The following is a 16537-nucleotide window of genomic DNA, read 5'->3' on the forward strand; positions in this document are numbered from 1 at the left end:
AAAAAAAAAAAAAAAAAAAAAAGTAAAAATGAAATTTTAAACATATATATTATTTTTTATGAAAAATATTATTTGCAGAGACACAGTTAATGTTTTACCTGTTTATTCTGTATGTATGTAAATAAAATTATTTTTCTCCTTCTAGGTTGACATGCCCTCTTAATTCTGCTGTTGTCCTGGCATCTTATGCAGTACAGGGTAAGTAATAACATCTTTTTTGACTGACAAAATATATTTGAGCATCTTTGAACTGTCCCTTTTATTCCACTGATCTGCATTGCAGAAGATCATCTGTTCATTTGGGAGAAAGTTGTTTCTGTGGTTGATACACTGTAATATCTTTGCAAAGAGCTACTTACAAAGGAAAGACTACGTTTACGTAACCAGTAGCCGATGCTTGTATGTCTAGGGCAGATTATACGAATGAGGGAAGTATATTTATTAAGTCTGTGTTATGGTAAAGATATTACATGAACTGGCTCACTAATTAGAAATTCATAATCGGTACCCTTCTATATATGTTCTCTAACAAGACTAATTTTATTTAAATAAAAAAGTATCTCAGTTTCAATTGAAGACAATTTAAATGCAATTTAAAGTTGGATCTGAAGGACTTTGGTCCATTCAAATTAGATGCTGCAGTGGCTAAACTTCAAGTGCTTGACTCCCAGAATGGAATTCAAAATGCTGAAGAAACACTAGGCTTCTTCGTATACATGGCACAGGGAGAGTTAAGTGCCTTAGAAAAGTCTGAGCAGAGACCTACCTTAGGGTTAGACAATAGGGAATGCTGAGCACAGGGATGTGTCTGCATTACAGCTTCCCTTTGGAGCTTGGGTTCTGAGTCAGGACTGCAAGGGATACAACTTTCCATTTGGGATCCAGAGATGGGAACCCTTTCCCGAGGGTAAATCCTTATGAGCACTCTTTGAAAGAAAAAGAGTGAATCCCACTCTTCTCACATTGTAGCTGTAAGATGGGAGGGTGGGGGGAAGGGTGGGGGGAGTACTGGTGATGGTACCAGCCCAGTGGTTAGAGCACTCATGCAGGAAGTAGGAAACTTGAGATCTAGAAGAGGCTGAGATCTAAGCTGTCCTCATCCAGGAGGATTCAGATCCACATCTGCCACATCCCAGGAGCATGACCTAACTATGAAGCCATAGGCTAGTTTGGGCTGGCACCGTAACCCCAATATCTCTTATGTTGGCCTGACTGTACTCTAAAACAGGGCTGTCCAACTTTTGCATGGCTGGGTGGAGCTGCAGGCTGTGTAGGTTGCATTGGTGGGGGGCCATAGGTTCTGGGACACACGCAATGCAGACACCTCATAGTGTCCCCTGCACTCCTCCCTCCATCCCCCAACAGACATACATCTGCACACCCTCTAGTTTGCCCTCAATTTTGTGCCATTCTGCATTGTACTATCTTGCCCCCGGGCCAGGCACAGAAAGCAGAAGCCAGAAGAACAAGAGCCTGGATGGTCTGGCTGCTAATGGGGCCACAGTGATAGGAGTGGCCGACAGGACTGCAACTTAACCCTTCATAGGCCATATTTAGTCTGTGAGCCACCAGTTAGACAATCCTCATATAGAAGTTAAAGCTTTCAGCTGGGAGGGGAAATTCTGAGTTTCAGTCCTTGCTTCCTAATGCATTTTTGCATGAAACAGTCATTGTTACAGAAGAGTAAAAACAGAAGAATAAAGGTATGTTCCTGAGAGCAAGAACTATAACAGAGAGCTCCCTCTTCCCAGCTGAGTGTCCTCACTGCTACCCTACTGGGTCAGATTGAGTCTGGTTCTGTGAATCCTGCACTTGTTGCTGCAGAGTGCCACAACTTCAACAGGATGTGTGAAGAAGCCGCCACGTGCCCCCCCCCCCCCCCCCCACTCTCCTGGGAGGTGATTGGTATACAGTTGAATCCCTGCAGGTTCAGGAAGGCACGATACCCAGGTCTCCCTCTTACTGGGTGAATGCTTTATAAAAGGTGAGCACAACTGTTACCACATTCTCTCAGATTGAAAGTGGTTGTAGCTGCCCTGTTCTGTTTTGATTTTAATGCTGTTGATGTGTTGGGTGTTGAATGAGCCTCTCTTACAAGAGAGGTGCCAATTCTTCCAGTTTTTGGATCCAAATGAGTCTTAAATGGGAGTCTAGGAATATAGCTGTTCAGACTGGGGTAGCTTCAGACATGTGTAGAAGGCAGAATTAAAGAACCTAAGTCGCCATTCTGCTCAAAAAAGAGTGTAATCAGTTTAGGTGTTTCCAGGGTTAAACAGCTGTTGAGAAGGGAAGCTTGGATTGCACTTTTGGCTTGGGCACCTGAAATCCAGACCTGTTTGTTGTAGGGACCTTTACTGGCCCTTAATTTATAATATGAAAGTAACGTGTGACACTAAATGTAAAGTAGGGAACTGTCTTTTGGAAAGCAACCATGAAGAAACACATGGGCAGGAAGGCATTAATTGTGGAGAGTAAATTGATTTGTTCAGTAGAATATTGTGTCAGGAAAGATGTTTATGTTTTTGGATATATACAGGGAGATTTCTGTCACTAAACAGTGTACAATGATGACCATTTGTGTAATGATCTGTACATGCTAATCTCTGTATTACAAACAAACAAAAGAAGGTTCAAAATGTGATACTTAAGCATGAGACGTGAAAAAAATGGAAGAGACTAAATGTATGTAGCCTTAACGAGGGTATTGAAGAGGTTTTATACACCACTCCACAAATCAAATGAACAACAAAAACAGAAGGTGAAAAAAATCAGTGAATGCCCATTTTTCTTAAACCTAAAAAAGTCTCAAAATTAGGAGAGGGTCAACTCGGGTCATGCATTAATGAAATAGTTGGCAGGATAAAGCCAGGCTAAAAGAGTTTGCAGAGCTGGTTATTGACGACGCAGTTGCTCTATGTCTTTGTGGAAAGGTTAGCTATGTTTACAGAAGGAGTTGTAAAGGGCCATTTTGGCTAGAAATCAGGGCTGAATTATAAAATATAAATGTAAAATGTGCCTCTCAAAGGAAAGGGTGGGTCTAATGGGAGGCTGCTATAAAAAATACATCTAACCAGAATAATTTAATTAGAATTGTCAAGTGTTTTGTGTTGCAGTGTATAAACTTTCATTTTTAAATGTTCCTAGATTTTAAAAATAAGTTACAGATTTAAGTTTTTTCTAAACTGAATTGAAACTCTTAAGCATGGGTGCATATACCTGGTCCTCCCCTCCCTCCCACCTCCATCCCCTGCCGAAGAGGCTAGGGATCCAGTTGTTTGAAGACAAGAGTAGAATGATTTTATGCATCTTCGGATGCTGTAAATTCAGCAAGATCTTAGACATCACTAATACACAGAACACCTAATTTAAAATGCAGTTAGGTTTGCTAAATGCAACAAACCTGATGCAATCCTATGACAAAAAAAATGAAAAGTCCCAGAAAAGTCCAAACCTTATATTCTGTCACAGACACACACTTACCATATTTACTGGACTATAAAATGACTCTGATTATAAGACAACCTCCCAATAATTAGATTATACATATGGAAATTTAAAAATTTGTTATAATTTTCCAGGTTTAAAATCTAATTATTGGAAGTTTGCCATTAATTTATTCTCCTCCCCCTTCTATAGCAGAGAAATAAATCTGGGCTGTCAAGTAGCCCCCTTACCTTCTGCTGCCCCTTATTGTGAGACCTTACTCACTCTTAGCATATGGAAGTGAGAAACAAATTTGAAAACCCTGATCTAGAAATAAACATAGCTGTAGCAATTTGCATATAGTAATCTTGGAATTAATTTACCCAGAATTGATGCATGTTACCTTATTTGAAAATGCTGCAAGTTGACACGGGTATTCCTTAAATGCATTTTTAAATAGCACGTAGTACAATTGTTTTTTGTGCAAAACTATATATTTATATATTTATATACATATATACGCACACGGTTCACTTGACCACTCATCACATGCATCTAGAGTTAACTATCATAATCCCCATTACAATAAATGCAGCTGTGCACTCATGTGCCCATCACCGTCTGCTTTAACTATTATAACTGCACAAAATCATCTCTGTACCCTCTTCATTTCTTTTCGAAGAAAAGAAGAAACCCCTTCGTTTCTTTAACCAGTCCTTAGTCCATATCATCTTCACCATCTTCCTCCCCCCTCTTCATTACCATCATCATTCTCTTCCCTGGGGGTCCCATTCTTGAACAGCCTGTACCTTGTTTTCCTCTTTCACGTGTCTTCCACCGTCTTCTCCCCATTGGTTCCTTCTATATTCATACAGTACATCTGTAGCTCGCTCACTCCCATGCAAGCCTCAACTGGGAGGTTTGTGTGCCTGTGTGTGACCAGATTCCTAGCCTTCCACAGGGCATTTCCGAAGCAAGACATGGACTGGTCAAAATGGGCTATTGGGGTCCCTTGCTGCTTGGTGACGTGTCCAAACAGCGCTGCCTCTTTTGTCAGGGTCTTGATTCCCATCACCATCTGGAGGAATCCACTTACTCTCCCTTACACTTCCCTGGTGTATGGGCAGTTCCAGAGGAGATGGTCAATTTGTTTCCTTTTGTTACCAGCAGGTTTGCCTGAGGCAGACAGGTGAGCCTCTCTGCACCTCTCTGTTTCAGTGCCTACACAGGGAGTACCCATTGGGCTACCTTCTAGTTCAAGTCCCTGTGCTCCTTTTACAGGTCCTTTTGGAAGATTTGCTCCCACACAGCCTGGAAGCCATTGCTAGGTAGTACATCTATGGGCAACAGTCTGTCTTTTGCCTTTACTATCTCCTGCATCTTATGGTGGTTTGTCATGGTCTTCAGGGCTTCACTGTGTAACCCTTATTTGTTCTGGAAGTGGTCCAAGCCTTTGTAGAACTACGGTGGGTCCATGGTCCACAGCCACATGTTGGGCAGCATGTACACCTGGTAGTCTTGCAACAGGTGCCCTGCAAAGTACTTCACGAAGCAAGCTGTTTTGGTGTTTGTAGATCTGGCTTGTGTACTTGGCGCAGAAGAACAGCAGGACGTCTGGCATTCTTTGGCCTCCAGTCCGCTTGTCTTATACAGTGTGTTCCTTGCAACCTTCTCCCATCTGGAGCCCCTGAAGAAGATGCATGTGGCTCTTTGGATTCTGTTAATGATTTGCTCTGAGGGGAGGAAGACCAGCCTGATGTACAGAAGCACTGGTGCAATACTACCCTTGTGAGGACTGTGCACCCTCTCCCCCAACCCCAATTGAAGAGTGGCATATATTCCACAGTACCAGTCTCTTAAATTGGGTCTTGGTCTTTTCCCGAGCTTTCTATCTGTTCATCTCTGGGTCAGACTCCACCCCAAGGATCTTCACCTCCTTGTGGGAGCTGGAGATGCCCATGGCCAACAGATCCCCCAAGTTTGCCCAGTACCAGGCAGGTGGTGTTGCCCATGTTGAGCTTAGCCCCTGCTGCCAATCTGTATACCTGGGTGTGTTGTAACATTCTTTCCACTAACCACTTGTCACTGCATGGGACGTTAAGGTTGTCCATGTAGGCCAGAACCTTCATTTCTGCCTTGCCTCCCCCAGGGATTTGCACTCTGCTGATCCTGAGATCTCGCCTGAGCTGCTGGGCTAGTGGTTCTATCATGCAGATGAATGGGATCAGGGAGAGTAGGCAGCTCTGCTGGACACCATACTCCACTGTGATCAGGGCAGTCAGGAACCCATTCATCAGCACCCTGCTGCTTGCATTGGTGCACAACATCCTTATTCAGGTGACAAAGATTGGAGGGAACTGCATAGTCTTCAGTATCTCGAACAGAGACTCAGCCATAAGCTTTCTCCAGGTCAAAGTTCACATGGTGGCATTGCACCCTCTCTCCTGTTGATACCACAGCGCATCCTGCAGCTGCAGCAAAGTTCTGTGGATCTGTCACCCTGCTACTGTGCAAAGTCCCTGTGGAAGCTGAGGGAGATTGTTGCGGTGAGGTGCTGCACTTTGCCTGAATTCCCAGTCATGTTTTTCAGCATCACTCTGGCTTTTCAGGCTCCAGTCTACACACCCCATTTGCCTAGGATTTACTCTACTTTTCCTTCTCTCTCACAGTGTCGTCTTAGCCAAAAACTCCATGTCCTTTTCCTTTATTTGCCCTGGATTACTTTTGGATTGTAACCAGTCTCTGTCCTTGTGCCTCCCCCCCATAAATTCAAAAGTCTGGAGCTGAGGATTTCCCCTGACTGTCTGGAGCTGCTGCCAGAAATCCGATCTGCTCTTGGAATCTCTGAAGCCAAGTTCCCACTCAACCCCTCCTGGCATGCAAATAAGTAAATGCAAATTTATAAGCTTTACCATCAGCAGGTCTCTTATGATCTTGGTTAAGAAGTCTTTTTTCTCCATTGGCAGTTTTCCTAGGTTCAGTTGTCTGTCCTCGCTTGGAACCTCACCAGGAAGCCTCTTTCACTCGCCTCCATGTTTGGGGTGTCTCCCATCATGGGGTCTTGTGACCCTGGGGTTTGGGGTCTTTGCTCCTCCTGTCCCCCTCCCCCCCCATGTCCCCCGCAAGCACAGGGGTAGCTCATGATTCTGTACTTGAACTAATAAGAGCAGGCACTATACTTGATCTTAGCCAGAAAAGGCTGAGAAGCACTTTTGCACTTGTACATAGTACAAACTATGCATAATATTAATCCAAAGCTAAAGGCTCATGACTTACCATATAGTTTATTGAGCTGGGCCCCATCAGAGGCAACAGCATTTCAAGCTGTGGTGACCCCACAGCTCAGCACTGCTCAGTATGTGTATGTACTCCAGACACCCACACAAAGGATCCATGTGCTAATTAGCCCCCTATTCATGACTGGAACCAGGTCCTCTTGTCTCAAGTCCTGTGATCCTCTAAAAATTTATATGTAGATCAGGTGTAGGGCAGCTTGGTTCAGCTCTACTTTAGGGAGAGCAGGGCCATATTAATCATGTATGTCAGGCTGAGAGGGGCAGACAGAGGGATTCTGGCTGGAGCCCCATTTGATACCTGTTTGCCAGACATTTACTGCTGGTGGGAAAAAAAACAGGAATCATTGGTAGGGACTTACCAAACTTGTGTTTTTTGTGGAAACCATAAATTTGGGAGGTCCTCTATGAAAAAGCCCAGTCCCTGCAGGAAAGCGGCCAACGAGTGAGTGGTTTAAAAAAAAAAAAGCGGGGGGGCAGCTGCAAACAGAAAATGGTGGGAAGCCCTGGTGTCCTAGACCATGGGTGGAGGGAAGTGGGAGAAAGAGCCATGAGCCCTGCACCACGATGGCGAGGCGCCGCCTGCCTGCCCAGCAGCAGCAGGGATGGCGGCATGGAGTTGTGCCCCTTGCTGCTGCTAGGTGGTCAGGGGGCACCTCACCATAGTGGCGCGGAGCTTCCAGCAGTGGCAGCCAGCTTCCCTGCCTGGTCCCACTGTGGGGGGTAGGGGGCTGTGGACCCAGGTCCCTGGCCCCATAGCCTTGGCAGCTGGGTTCCCCTTCAGCAGGGCGGGGGGAGGTGGAGTGCTGTGGGTGGGGAGTGAGGGGCACTGACTGGGCTGGGAGGCTGTGGTGGGGAGTGAGGGGCACCAGCAGGGCCCAGTTGGTTGTGGATGGGGAGTGAGGGACAGACAGGGCTGTGGGTGAGGAGTGAGGGGCACCAGGTGGTTTTGTATGGGAAGTGAGGGACACCAGCAGGGGTGGGGGGCTTTGGGTTGGGAGTGAGGGGCAATGGTATGGTCAGGGCATTGGCTTATCAGGACTGCTCAGTGCCACAAAGCAGTTGAGGGGAGGGGACTGCTGCAGCTGGACCTGCGTCCTTGTGAGCAGAGGAGGCAGTGGGAGGTTTTATTTTCCATGATGAAAAGCTGATTCAGTCATCTTTAGATAAAAGCCCTGCTGAAGTGCCTGATCTATACAGAGATATACAGCATGCTAGTTCTCAAACTTTTGGGGCTCAAGTCACCCATTGGAAAATGCCAGCTCATAGCTTTCATTCAGGTTTTGACTTCAGCTGCAAAGAACTTGGACCACAACATGTTAAAAATTTTTTGGCACTACGGATTCCTTTTTGAAATCTTTGGATGAGTTGGTTGCTAAGGAGCTATCCTGTGGTAACATTTTCCTGCATTTACTGTATAAATCGTGTGTAGCTATATGCACACCTAACAGTGCTATTATTGTGCAACATTTTGCAGCACCCTAATTGATAACTGCTGGAACTGGAGTAAAGTTTGCATCCAGCACAGCTTTCCAGCCTCATGTCTTGGAAACCTCACTTGCTGCTAGGTGAAGTGGGATGTTCCTCTAGAGCAGTGATTCTTAACCAGGATGAGAATACTCTGTTAGAGGTGCCACACGCTAGTAACACTCTCAGGTATAGAATCATAGAAAGTTAGGGTTGGAAGGGACTTCAGGAGGTCATCTAGTCCAACCCCCTGCTCAAAGCAGGAGCAACCCCAATTAGATCGTCCCAGCCAAAGCTTTGTCTAATTGAGTTTTGAAAACTGCCAAGGATGGAGCTTCCACCACCCCTTTGGGTAATATGTTGCAGTGTTTTACTACCCTCCTAGTGACAAAATTCTTCCTAATATCTAACCTAAACATCCCTTGCTGCAACTTGAGACTTGCTCCTTGTTCTGTCAGTCTAGCTCCATCCCCTTTTGAACCACCCTTCAGGTAGTTGAAGGCTGCTATTAAATCCCCCCTCAGTCTTCTCTTCTTTAAACTAAATAAGTCCAGTTCCCTCAACCTTTCCTCAGAAGTCTTGTCCCCCAGCCCCTTCACCATTTTTGTTGCTCTCTACTGGGCTCTTTCCAATTTGTCCACATCTGTTCTGTAGTGCAGGGCCCAAAACTGAACACAGTACTCCAGATGTGCCCTCATCAGTGCTGAATAGAGGAGAATAATCACTTCCCTTGACCTACTGGGAACACACCTACCAATGTAGCCCAGTATGTCATTAGCCTTCTTGGCAATAAGGGCACACTACTGATTCATATTCAGCTTATTGTCCACTGTAACCCCCAGGTCCTTTTCTGCAGAGTTGCTGCCCATCTGGTCAGCCTACAGCCTGTACCAGTTCATGGGATTGCGCTGTCCCAATTGCAAGACTTTGCACTTGTCTTTGTTAAACCTCATGAGATTCCTTTTGGCTCAACCCTCCAATTTGGCTAGGTCACTGAATTGTAGCCCTGCCCTCCAGTGCATCTACTACTCCCCAGAGCTTGGTGTCATCTGCAGACTTGCTGAGGGTGCACTTTATGCCATTTTCCAGGTCACTGATGAAGACAAAACTGACCCCAGGACCGACCCCTGGGACACTCCACTTGATACTGGCTGCCAAGTAGACATCAAGCCGTTGATTACTACTCTCTGAGCTTGATGCGCCGGCCAGTTTTCTATCCACCTTGCAGCCCATTCATCCAGCCCATATCTCCTTAGCTTGCCTGCGAGAATGCTGTGGGAGACTGTATCAAAAGCCTTGCTAAAATCAAGGTACACCACATTCACCAGTTTCCCCGAGTCCGCAGAGCCGTTCACCTCATTGTAGAAGGCAATCAGGTTGGTCAGGCATGACACACCCCTGGTGAATCCATGCTGACTGTTCCTAATCACCTTTTTCTCCTCCAAGTGGTTAGAAATAGATTCCTTGAGGATTTGCTCCATCATTTTTCCAGGGACTGAGGTGAGGCTGACTGGTCTGTAGTTTCCTGGATCTTCCTTTTTTCCTTTCTTAAATATGTGCACTATTTTTGCCCTTTTCCAACCAGGACCATTCCTGATTGCCATGACCTTTTAAAGATGATGGCCAATGGCTCTGCATTCACTTCAGCTAACTCCCTTAGCACTCTTGGGTGCATCCCACCTGGCCCCATGGACTTGTATAAGTCCAGCTTTTCTAAGTAGTTCCTAACCTGTTCTTTCAGCAAACATCTACACGTTTCACAAGATAAACCCAGAGATTTCAACATTTCAAGAAAAGCCTGTTATAGTCTTCCTAAAGTCTTTGCAAAAAGTGTATCGCTCTTATTTTTTGTAGTAAGAAAACAAATGATTGCTAACAACTAACATTTTCTGGGGGTGCTTTGAGTCTGACAAGGAATTCCTTTGTCTAAAAAGAGTTCTGCTGTCCTACATCAGGCAGGAGTTTGAGGTGTACAAACTTCATAAATCAGAAAAGAATAAATGAACTACCTGGCATTTAATCAGTCCTGTCCCTTGTTACCTGAAGGATGAGCTAAAGAGTTGCATTCCAGCACAGATGGTGGCAGGCTTGAGAGGAAGCGGACTGTTGCTCTCGCAGCAGGGCTGAGTACAGATAGTCAAAGACCCAAGGCTTAATTGATTCTGTCTTGGCAGGTTAGTCTAAGATGTAAAGATTGAACCAATAAGCAAATGAACAGACATTCACTCAATTCAGGAAATGCAGCCAGATGCTTGCAGTGGCACAAGCCAGAAGTCAGGAGGTGCTAGAGCATGGCTCTCTGGCACGTAGCCAGCTTGGGCTGTGTACTCACTTCCTCTTCCTGCTGCCCCTGAGGTCTCTGGGATTTGCAGTCCACAGTCAGAGCAGCAAGACTCTGCAGGGTTGCTCATCACTTCCTCTTCCTGCTTCCAGGTATCTCTGGGATTTGTAGTCCACAATCACAGCCAGCAACAAGCAAGCAGGGCAGGTGGCTCCATACTCTGGGGAAGGGAAGTTTAACCCCCATCCCAGGCCCCAGATTCCAGCAGGGGTTTGCTGGGGGTGAGGCAGGGGTGCATTGAGCCAGTCTTTGAGGCCAGTAAGTCAGCCCTCACTGCTCCAGCTAGGGAATAGAGCAGCAGGGCAAGCTCTGATCTCTGGAGCAGACAACACAGCCCAGCCCTGGGCTGTGGGATGCTGGGGGATTCTGACTTGATTTGAAACAGGAAGGGGCCTGGGACAGAAGTTTCATAAACCAGTTTGACCTAAATCAGTTGAGTCTGATACTGTGTTCAACCAAATTTATGTTAAACTAGTTCCAGACATTTTGAAACTGGTGTATGTGCAGTGAATTTCTATTCTGTTACAGGTTTAAACCAGTTTCTGATCACTTAAACTGGTTTATCTGTAACTTCTGCCCCTAGTCCAGGAGAGCAGACTAGCTGGGATCAGGAACTAAAGAAACCTGCTCCCTGTTAGAGCCTCCTCAAAGAGAGAGAGAGAGAGACAGGGAGGTCTGACCCTCTGCCAAAGAGTGAGCTTAGAATTCACAGTCATTTGTATTGAACTTTAGGTACCCTGGAAGCAGGTGGTATTTTAATGTGACCTGGCAAGGAAGTGGCTTCTGGCTGGAATCTTCTGGGGGTTGGGTAAATCAGCTAAAGAGTCAAAATGACATAAAGGCAGAGGCATGCCATTCTGTTTCCTGTCAGATAAGGTGTGTCCAGGGATGGCAGACCACAGAGCTTTTGAGAGGTGCATTTTTTGTGTATGTTTTGTTTTTAAACTTCTCTCACCATGGCTGCATTGCTCTCCCCCACTTACCTCTTTCTCTAACTGTGTAGTAATGACGCAATTAAAATTTAAGCTGTTTGGGTTAAGAATTCATCAGCTGGACCCTGAAATATTTGTCCTATCATTGTTCTGATTAGAAGTTGACCTCATATTTTCAGATTTAGTTTGAGCTTTCCCCCTGTTTATTCAGTTTAATTAGTCAGTTCAAATGTGGTTAGTCAACTACAGATGACACTCTTGAACTGCTGTTGCCCTTAAAAAATCCACCCCTCCCTCCCTCCCCCAAGAGAATCAGTTAGCCATGGAAAGGGACCAAAACACACTTAGAATTAAAAACTACACTGAAAAAGTTTCTGATTTGGCATTTTTTGTGACATGCACAAAAAAATTGCAATTAGAAAAGTCAAGAATATGTAATGAAAGACTTCTGGTTGAATTTTGTTATGTTTGTCTTTATATGGAAATTAATTTAAATACATTTAGCAGAGATGGGAAATATGAGTTGCTGTGCTATGTGGAAAGACGGTATGAACATGCCATTGCATAGACTATTGCCCATGAAGCACTGAGTGATGGTCCCCATAGCAAGCTCTTAGACCCACAGGTTGTCACCATAGGAGTTTGAGTGGGCTCTAGGAACTCTGGCTGGTGACCAATCTTGGGTTGCCCAGCCATTGTGGTTCTTCCCTGTGTGAGCTCAGCCTGCTGCCACCACCATGACAGAGCACTTAACTTTATTGAGGACCAGCAATTGTGTGCCTGAAGCATGGCACAGAAGGTTATCTGCTCCATAGAGTTGTACTGTGTTGTTCTTCTTTTGCAATCCTGTATATAAGTCAAATGTGACCCTTTTTTAACCTTTTATGGTTCTTTTTGAAGAGGTGGAAATTCTGTTTAGTCTGAACAATACAGTACTAGCCAATGGTACTTTTTTTTTTTTTGCTGTGTAAGGGAAAATGTGATATCCTGTTGTCTGTGCTTTATTAGTTCCATGCAAGGTCTCACTTCAGTACTCGTCTGTGTTGTGCTTATCACGAGCCTCGCTTGTTCAACCATTCATTCAGCTGCTTTATTCCAAACTGTTGCTGTGACTCCAGTAAGCTCTAAAATCAAAACCACAAACAAAAAATAATAAAGGACAGGAGGAACTCAAAAGATTTTAAAATCCTTTTTCTTGGAACAAGCTTCTAGTCTCATAGGGCAGCTTGAGGATGGTGGTCATCTTTTGTTGCTAGTCAAGCTATCCCCAAGTATGTGATAGCTTTGCCTCATCTGTCTTCTGGGGACCTCAGTAGAGCAGCCTAGGAAGAACTGTGCCAGTTTCCCATTGCAATAGAGCTTGTAAATAGCTGAAATCTGCAAACAGACAGATTTTAAATATCTTCTGCGAGTTTTCTTCCTCATCCATCAGAGTTGTCAAGGTTACCACTTTTGGGGCCTGCTAGCAGCTCTCATCTAAAGCAGCACTACTAACTGTTCTAATCACTTATGTTAGTGATCTGCTTGCCCCATGGATTAGGCAGATTAATATGAACATGCGGCAAAAAAGGAGTTCACAGTTGGACAACTTTGGCTACTTCAGAAAAGGCATTTTTGCCAAGGCTTTTCTTGTCTCCTCTCCTCCTGCCTACTCCTCCTTGTGGTCTGCAAAGTTTTATATCATCTCTTGACTCTAAATTGATTTAAAAAAATATTCTCTTTCTCCTTTGTCCTCAGGATGGGGTAGAGGTTAGGGAGAGGAGGGGGAGGGGTTGCATTGAGGGACTATGAACTGTGTGGTATCAGCAAAATCAGTTGAACACTGAATGACCTAGCTTTTACAGCTGTGAGGCTGTGTGGCCTGCTAATTTGGGAGTTGGCCTCCCATATTTGAGCTGTCTCTTTTTAATAAGAGGCTTTTGTATAAAATGACTGGCACAAAGACCTTCCAAATTCTAGGTTTTACTATCTGTTCCCTTATTACCTTGAAATAAGCGTTTCTTTCATTTAAAAAAAAAAAAGTCTTCCATGCATGTCTGGATTTGGAAGCCTTTTCATAAAGAAAATTTCCATTCTCACTGGATTCATCCAAAGGAGTTGATAAACTATGTTAGGCAGATGGGCTCTTGAAATAGTTTGGTTTAAGTCTTTGTTTTTCCGATTTAATTTGAAAAGAATTCCAGAAAAACAAACAAGGAAGTAAAGTTACTATTTTTCCTAAAATGTTTCCGCCATCCATTTTACTTAAGGTAGGCAAGAAATGGATGAGTTTTGCCCTGGTCCCACACCTCTCTCAGCCAATTCTTACAGGGTGGAATGTTGGAGTGCAGCATTTGGATTAAGAGATGTCTTCTTAGGATGTTACTGTCATGCAGATAAGCCTGTCCACATGTTCTGATTTGTCCATGGTGCCTTTGTTTTTTTTACAGTGAAGATCATAACCAGTTCCTAGTGAGACTGGAGTCTCTTCTGCTCCCCAGTTTTTCTCAAGCCTAATGTTAATGCTGTTTTCCTCTCTTCTGGTGTCTTATCAGTAGTAGCTTAGTTCTCCAGGATAATATTTCAATATATTGACTAGATTGTGCTCAAGTTTCAGCATTCCTTACCTATGTTCAAACGAATTTTCCTTTTCTGCCTCCAGGAATTAGTCCTAATACAGACATTGTCTTAAAGTAAATTAGTTGGGTTTAAACTTCACAACATTTTTGTTCCATCAAGGAACCTGTATTACTAATGCAGTGATACTCAGCCAGGGTGCCGTATCTTTGAAAGGATCTCTACCAAAAGATTAGGTAGAGATCCTTTCAGGGGTGCCATGCAACATTAGTACTGTTAGGTGTGTAAATAGGATAAACCCAGAGCTTTCAGATAAGAATTCATACAGTTGAAAACATTCTAATCTGTTGTGGTATTCCTGTGCTTTTTGCAACAGAAAAAATGCTCCTTTATTTTTTTTTCTTTAGTTCAAAAAACAACCGAAAACTAAGAGCTGGCATTTTCTTAGGGACACCAAGTCTAAAAAGGTTGAAAACCACTATTCTAATGTCTCTGGCGTTTTGGAATGACCTGATGGAAACTGTTTCCTGATACTGGTGCTCCTCATACATTTTTTTTTTTTCCATCAATCAATCCAGTTCCCAGAATTAGAAAGCAGATTATCTTCTGTACCTCCAAATTTATCAGATGGACAGGTTCTTTTTATTGGAAAAAGTTCATTCCAGAAATCTTGTCATCTCCACTGGAGTTAAAGCAGTTGTGGCATTTGTCTCTTGTATTTCTCTCCTGGATTCATTTGCTACTCATACGGATTATGAGAGGAGGGCCACAGCTAACATCTTAGCATTTTACTTTGACCAGAGTGAGGCACCAAAACTGAAACAATACTGAAACGAAGCTAAGAACATGCTTTTTTGCTATTACAGCAAGGAGTTGTGGTATCCAAGGTCATTTGCATTTAGATAAAGGGAATTGACTAGCTATGCAGCTATAAATTGGATGTAGATCTAAGTAAATGCATTCTCAGTACCTGACAAAACTAATCTCTTAATCACCCATGATTTTTCGTATTCTTCTTGGTTTGAATATCTATGGACACTTGGTCTAGTGGGGCCTTCTTCTTAAGGGTTTGCTCAGCAGCCAACCCGTCCAGAACCCAAGATTCATGGCCTGGAGAACATAGATACCCATAAACTTGTGGACTTGCTGCTGAAAGCTGAAGAGTCTTGCAAGTGTGCTTGTTCCTCTTATTGTCTCTTGCTCAACTTTTAAAGTGAGACAGTTCTTTTCTTTGTGTAGTAATCCTTTTCACTATAAATAGGGATCTACTCAAATCCTGATTTTTTTTTTTTTTTTTTTTTTTTTTTTTTTTTCACGCATTGCATGGAAATTGAGAAGTTTGGCAAAGCTTATGAAATCTACAGCCTCCTCCCCCACCCCTTCCAGAATGTATTGAAAATAAAATGTTGGCTCCTCAGAGGGAGCCAGCAGTCCTCATGGTGCTGCGACACTGCTGCGCAGCCCGCAGGGAGGACAAGAGGAGGGAGAATTCCGGCAGGGAGAACCCAAGATGGCTGCCACCTCTGGCCCTCGCCGCTGATTGGGTGAGAGGACTGCCTATTGTGCAGCCCTGCCCTTCTCCACCAATTGGTTGTGAAAGGCAGGGTTGTATAATGGATAGCCCTCCCTTCCAGTCCGTGTCAAGGGGTGGGGCTGTATAATGGACAGCCCTCACAGCCAGTCAGCAGCAAGGGGCAGAGGCGGCACCAGGGTCCCTCAGTCAGTTAGAGACGTAGTGGGGTCCCACTGCGATCAGCCCTTGAAAATGGTGGCAAGCCTCACTATCTCCCCACACAATCAGCTGTCTGCCTTGTCAAGTTGGATAGATCCCTAACTGTAAGAAGAAATATGTACACAATTACATTTTCATTGGTTAGTATTTTTATTTTTTTATTTTTTATTTTTTTACACAAAACTGACATGTTTTTAGGATTCTGTAGGTGAGAAGCGCTGTCTGTATCTACCATGTTTTACATATGTGTAAACTCAGGATTTTATTTTTTTGTTTATTGTTTTTCAAAGGTCCATAAAAGATTGAGTTTTGTAGCCACTTTAGCAGATGAGATTTAAGGAAGCAGGTATCTATCCAAGGAAATATGCTGTCTGGCTGCGTGGCCTTTTTTTGTCTTCCTTGATGAAGCACTGTGAAGTAGATGTGCTGCCCTTACTTCATTTTTTTTCCTCCTTGAATGAAGCGTTCTGTTGCTCTTCCTTTGGTTTTCCTTCATTAAAATGCTCAAATTTCACTTTTTATGTGTGGAAAATAGTATTCAACTGAGAGGTAGTATTTTTAACCCTTGGCTCCATTTTCTTGAGTTTTATTTTACTACTGTTTATTTTCTCAGTCATAATGAATTGTAGAACAATAGATGGGCAGAAAGGGGAAAGATATAATGTAGATCCTTACCATAATTTTATCTTTGCATAAATGAGCTGTTGCTCCATGAGACTCATGCTTGTAGATTCATCTGTGTTACAGGGACGATATCTTTTGTCATTCCTTTCCCTTCATCCTCCCCCCCCCC

General features: G+C 43.9%; 1 protein-coding gene across 7 annotated transcripts in view; it reads left to right on the top strand.

Annotated features, from left to right (window-relative positions):
- PTPN3 (protein tyrosine phosphatase, non-receptor type 3) overlaps positions 1 to 16537 on the top strand; it is a 306004-nt gene that overhangs the window by 134115 nt on the left and 155352 nt on the right. For all 7 annotated transcript variants that reach the window (XM_025209236.1, XM_025209238.1, XM_025209239.1 and 4 more), the window contains one exon: positions 146 to 198. In XM_025209236.1, the coding sequence (XP_025065021.1) occupies positions 146 to 198 (53 nt within the window). The remainder of the gene's footprint in view (positions 1 to 145; positions 199 to 16537) is intronic.

This window comes from Alligator sinensis, unplaced genomic scaffold (genome assembly GCF_000455745.1).
Source record: "Alligator sinensis unplaced genomic scaffold, ASM45574v1 scaffold823_1, whole genome shotgun sequence".
Lineage (NCBI taxonomy): Eukaryota > Metazoa > Chordata > Crocodylia > Alligatoridae > Alligator > Alligator sinensis.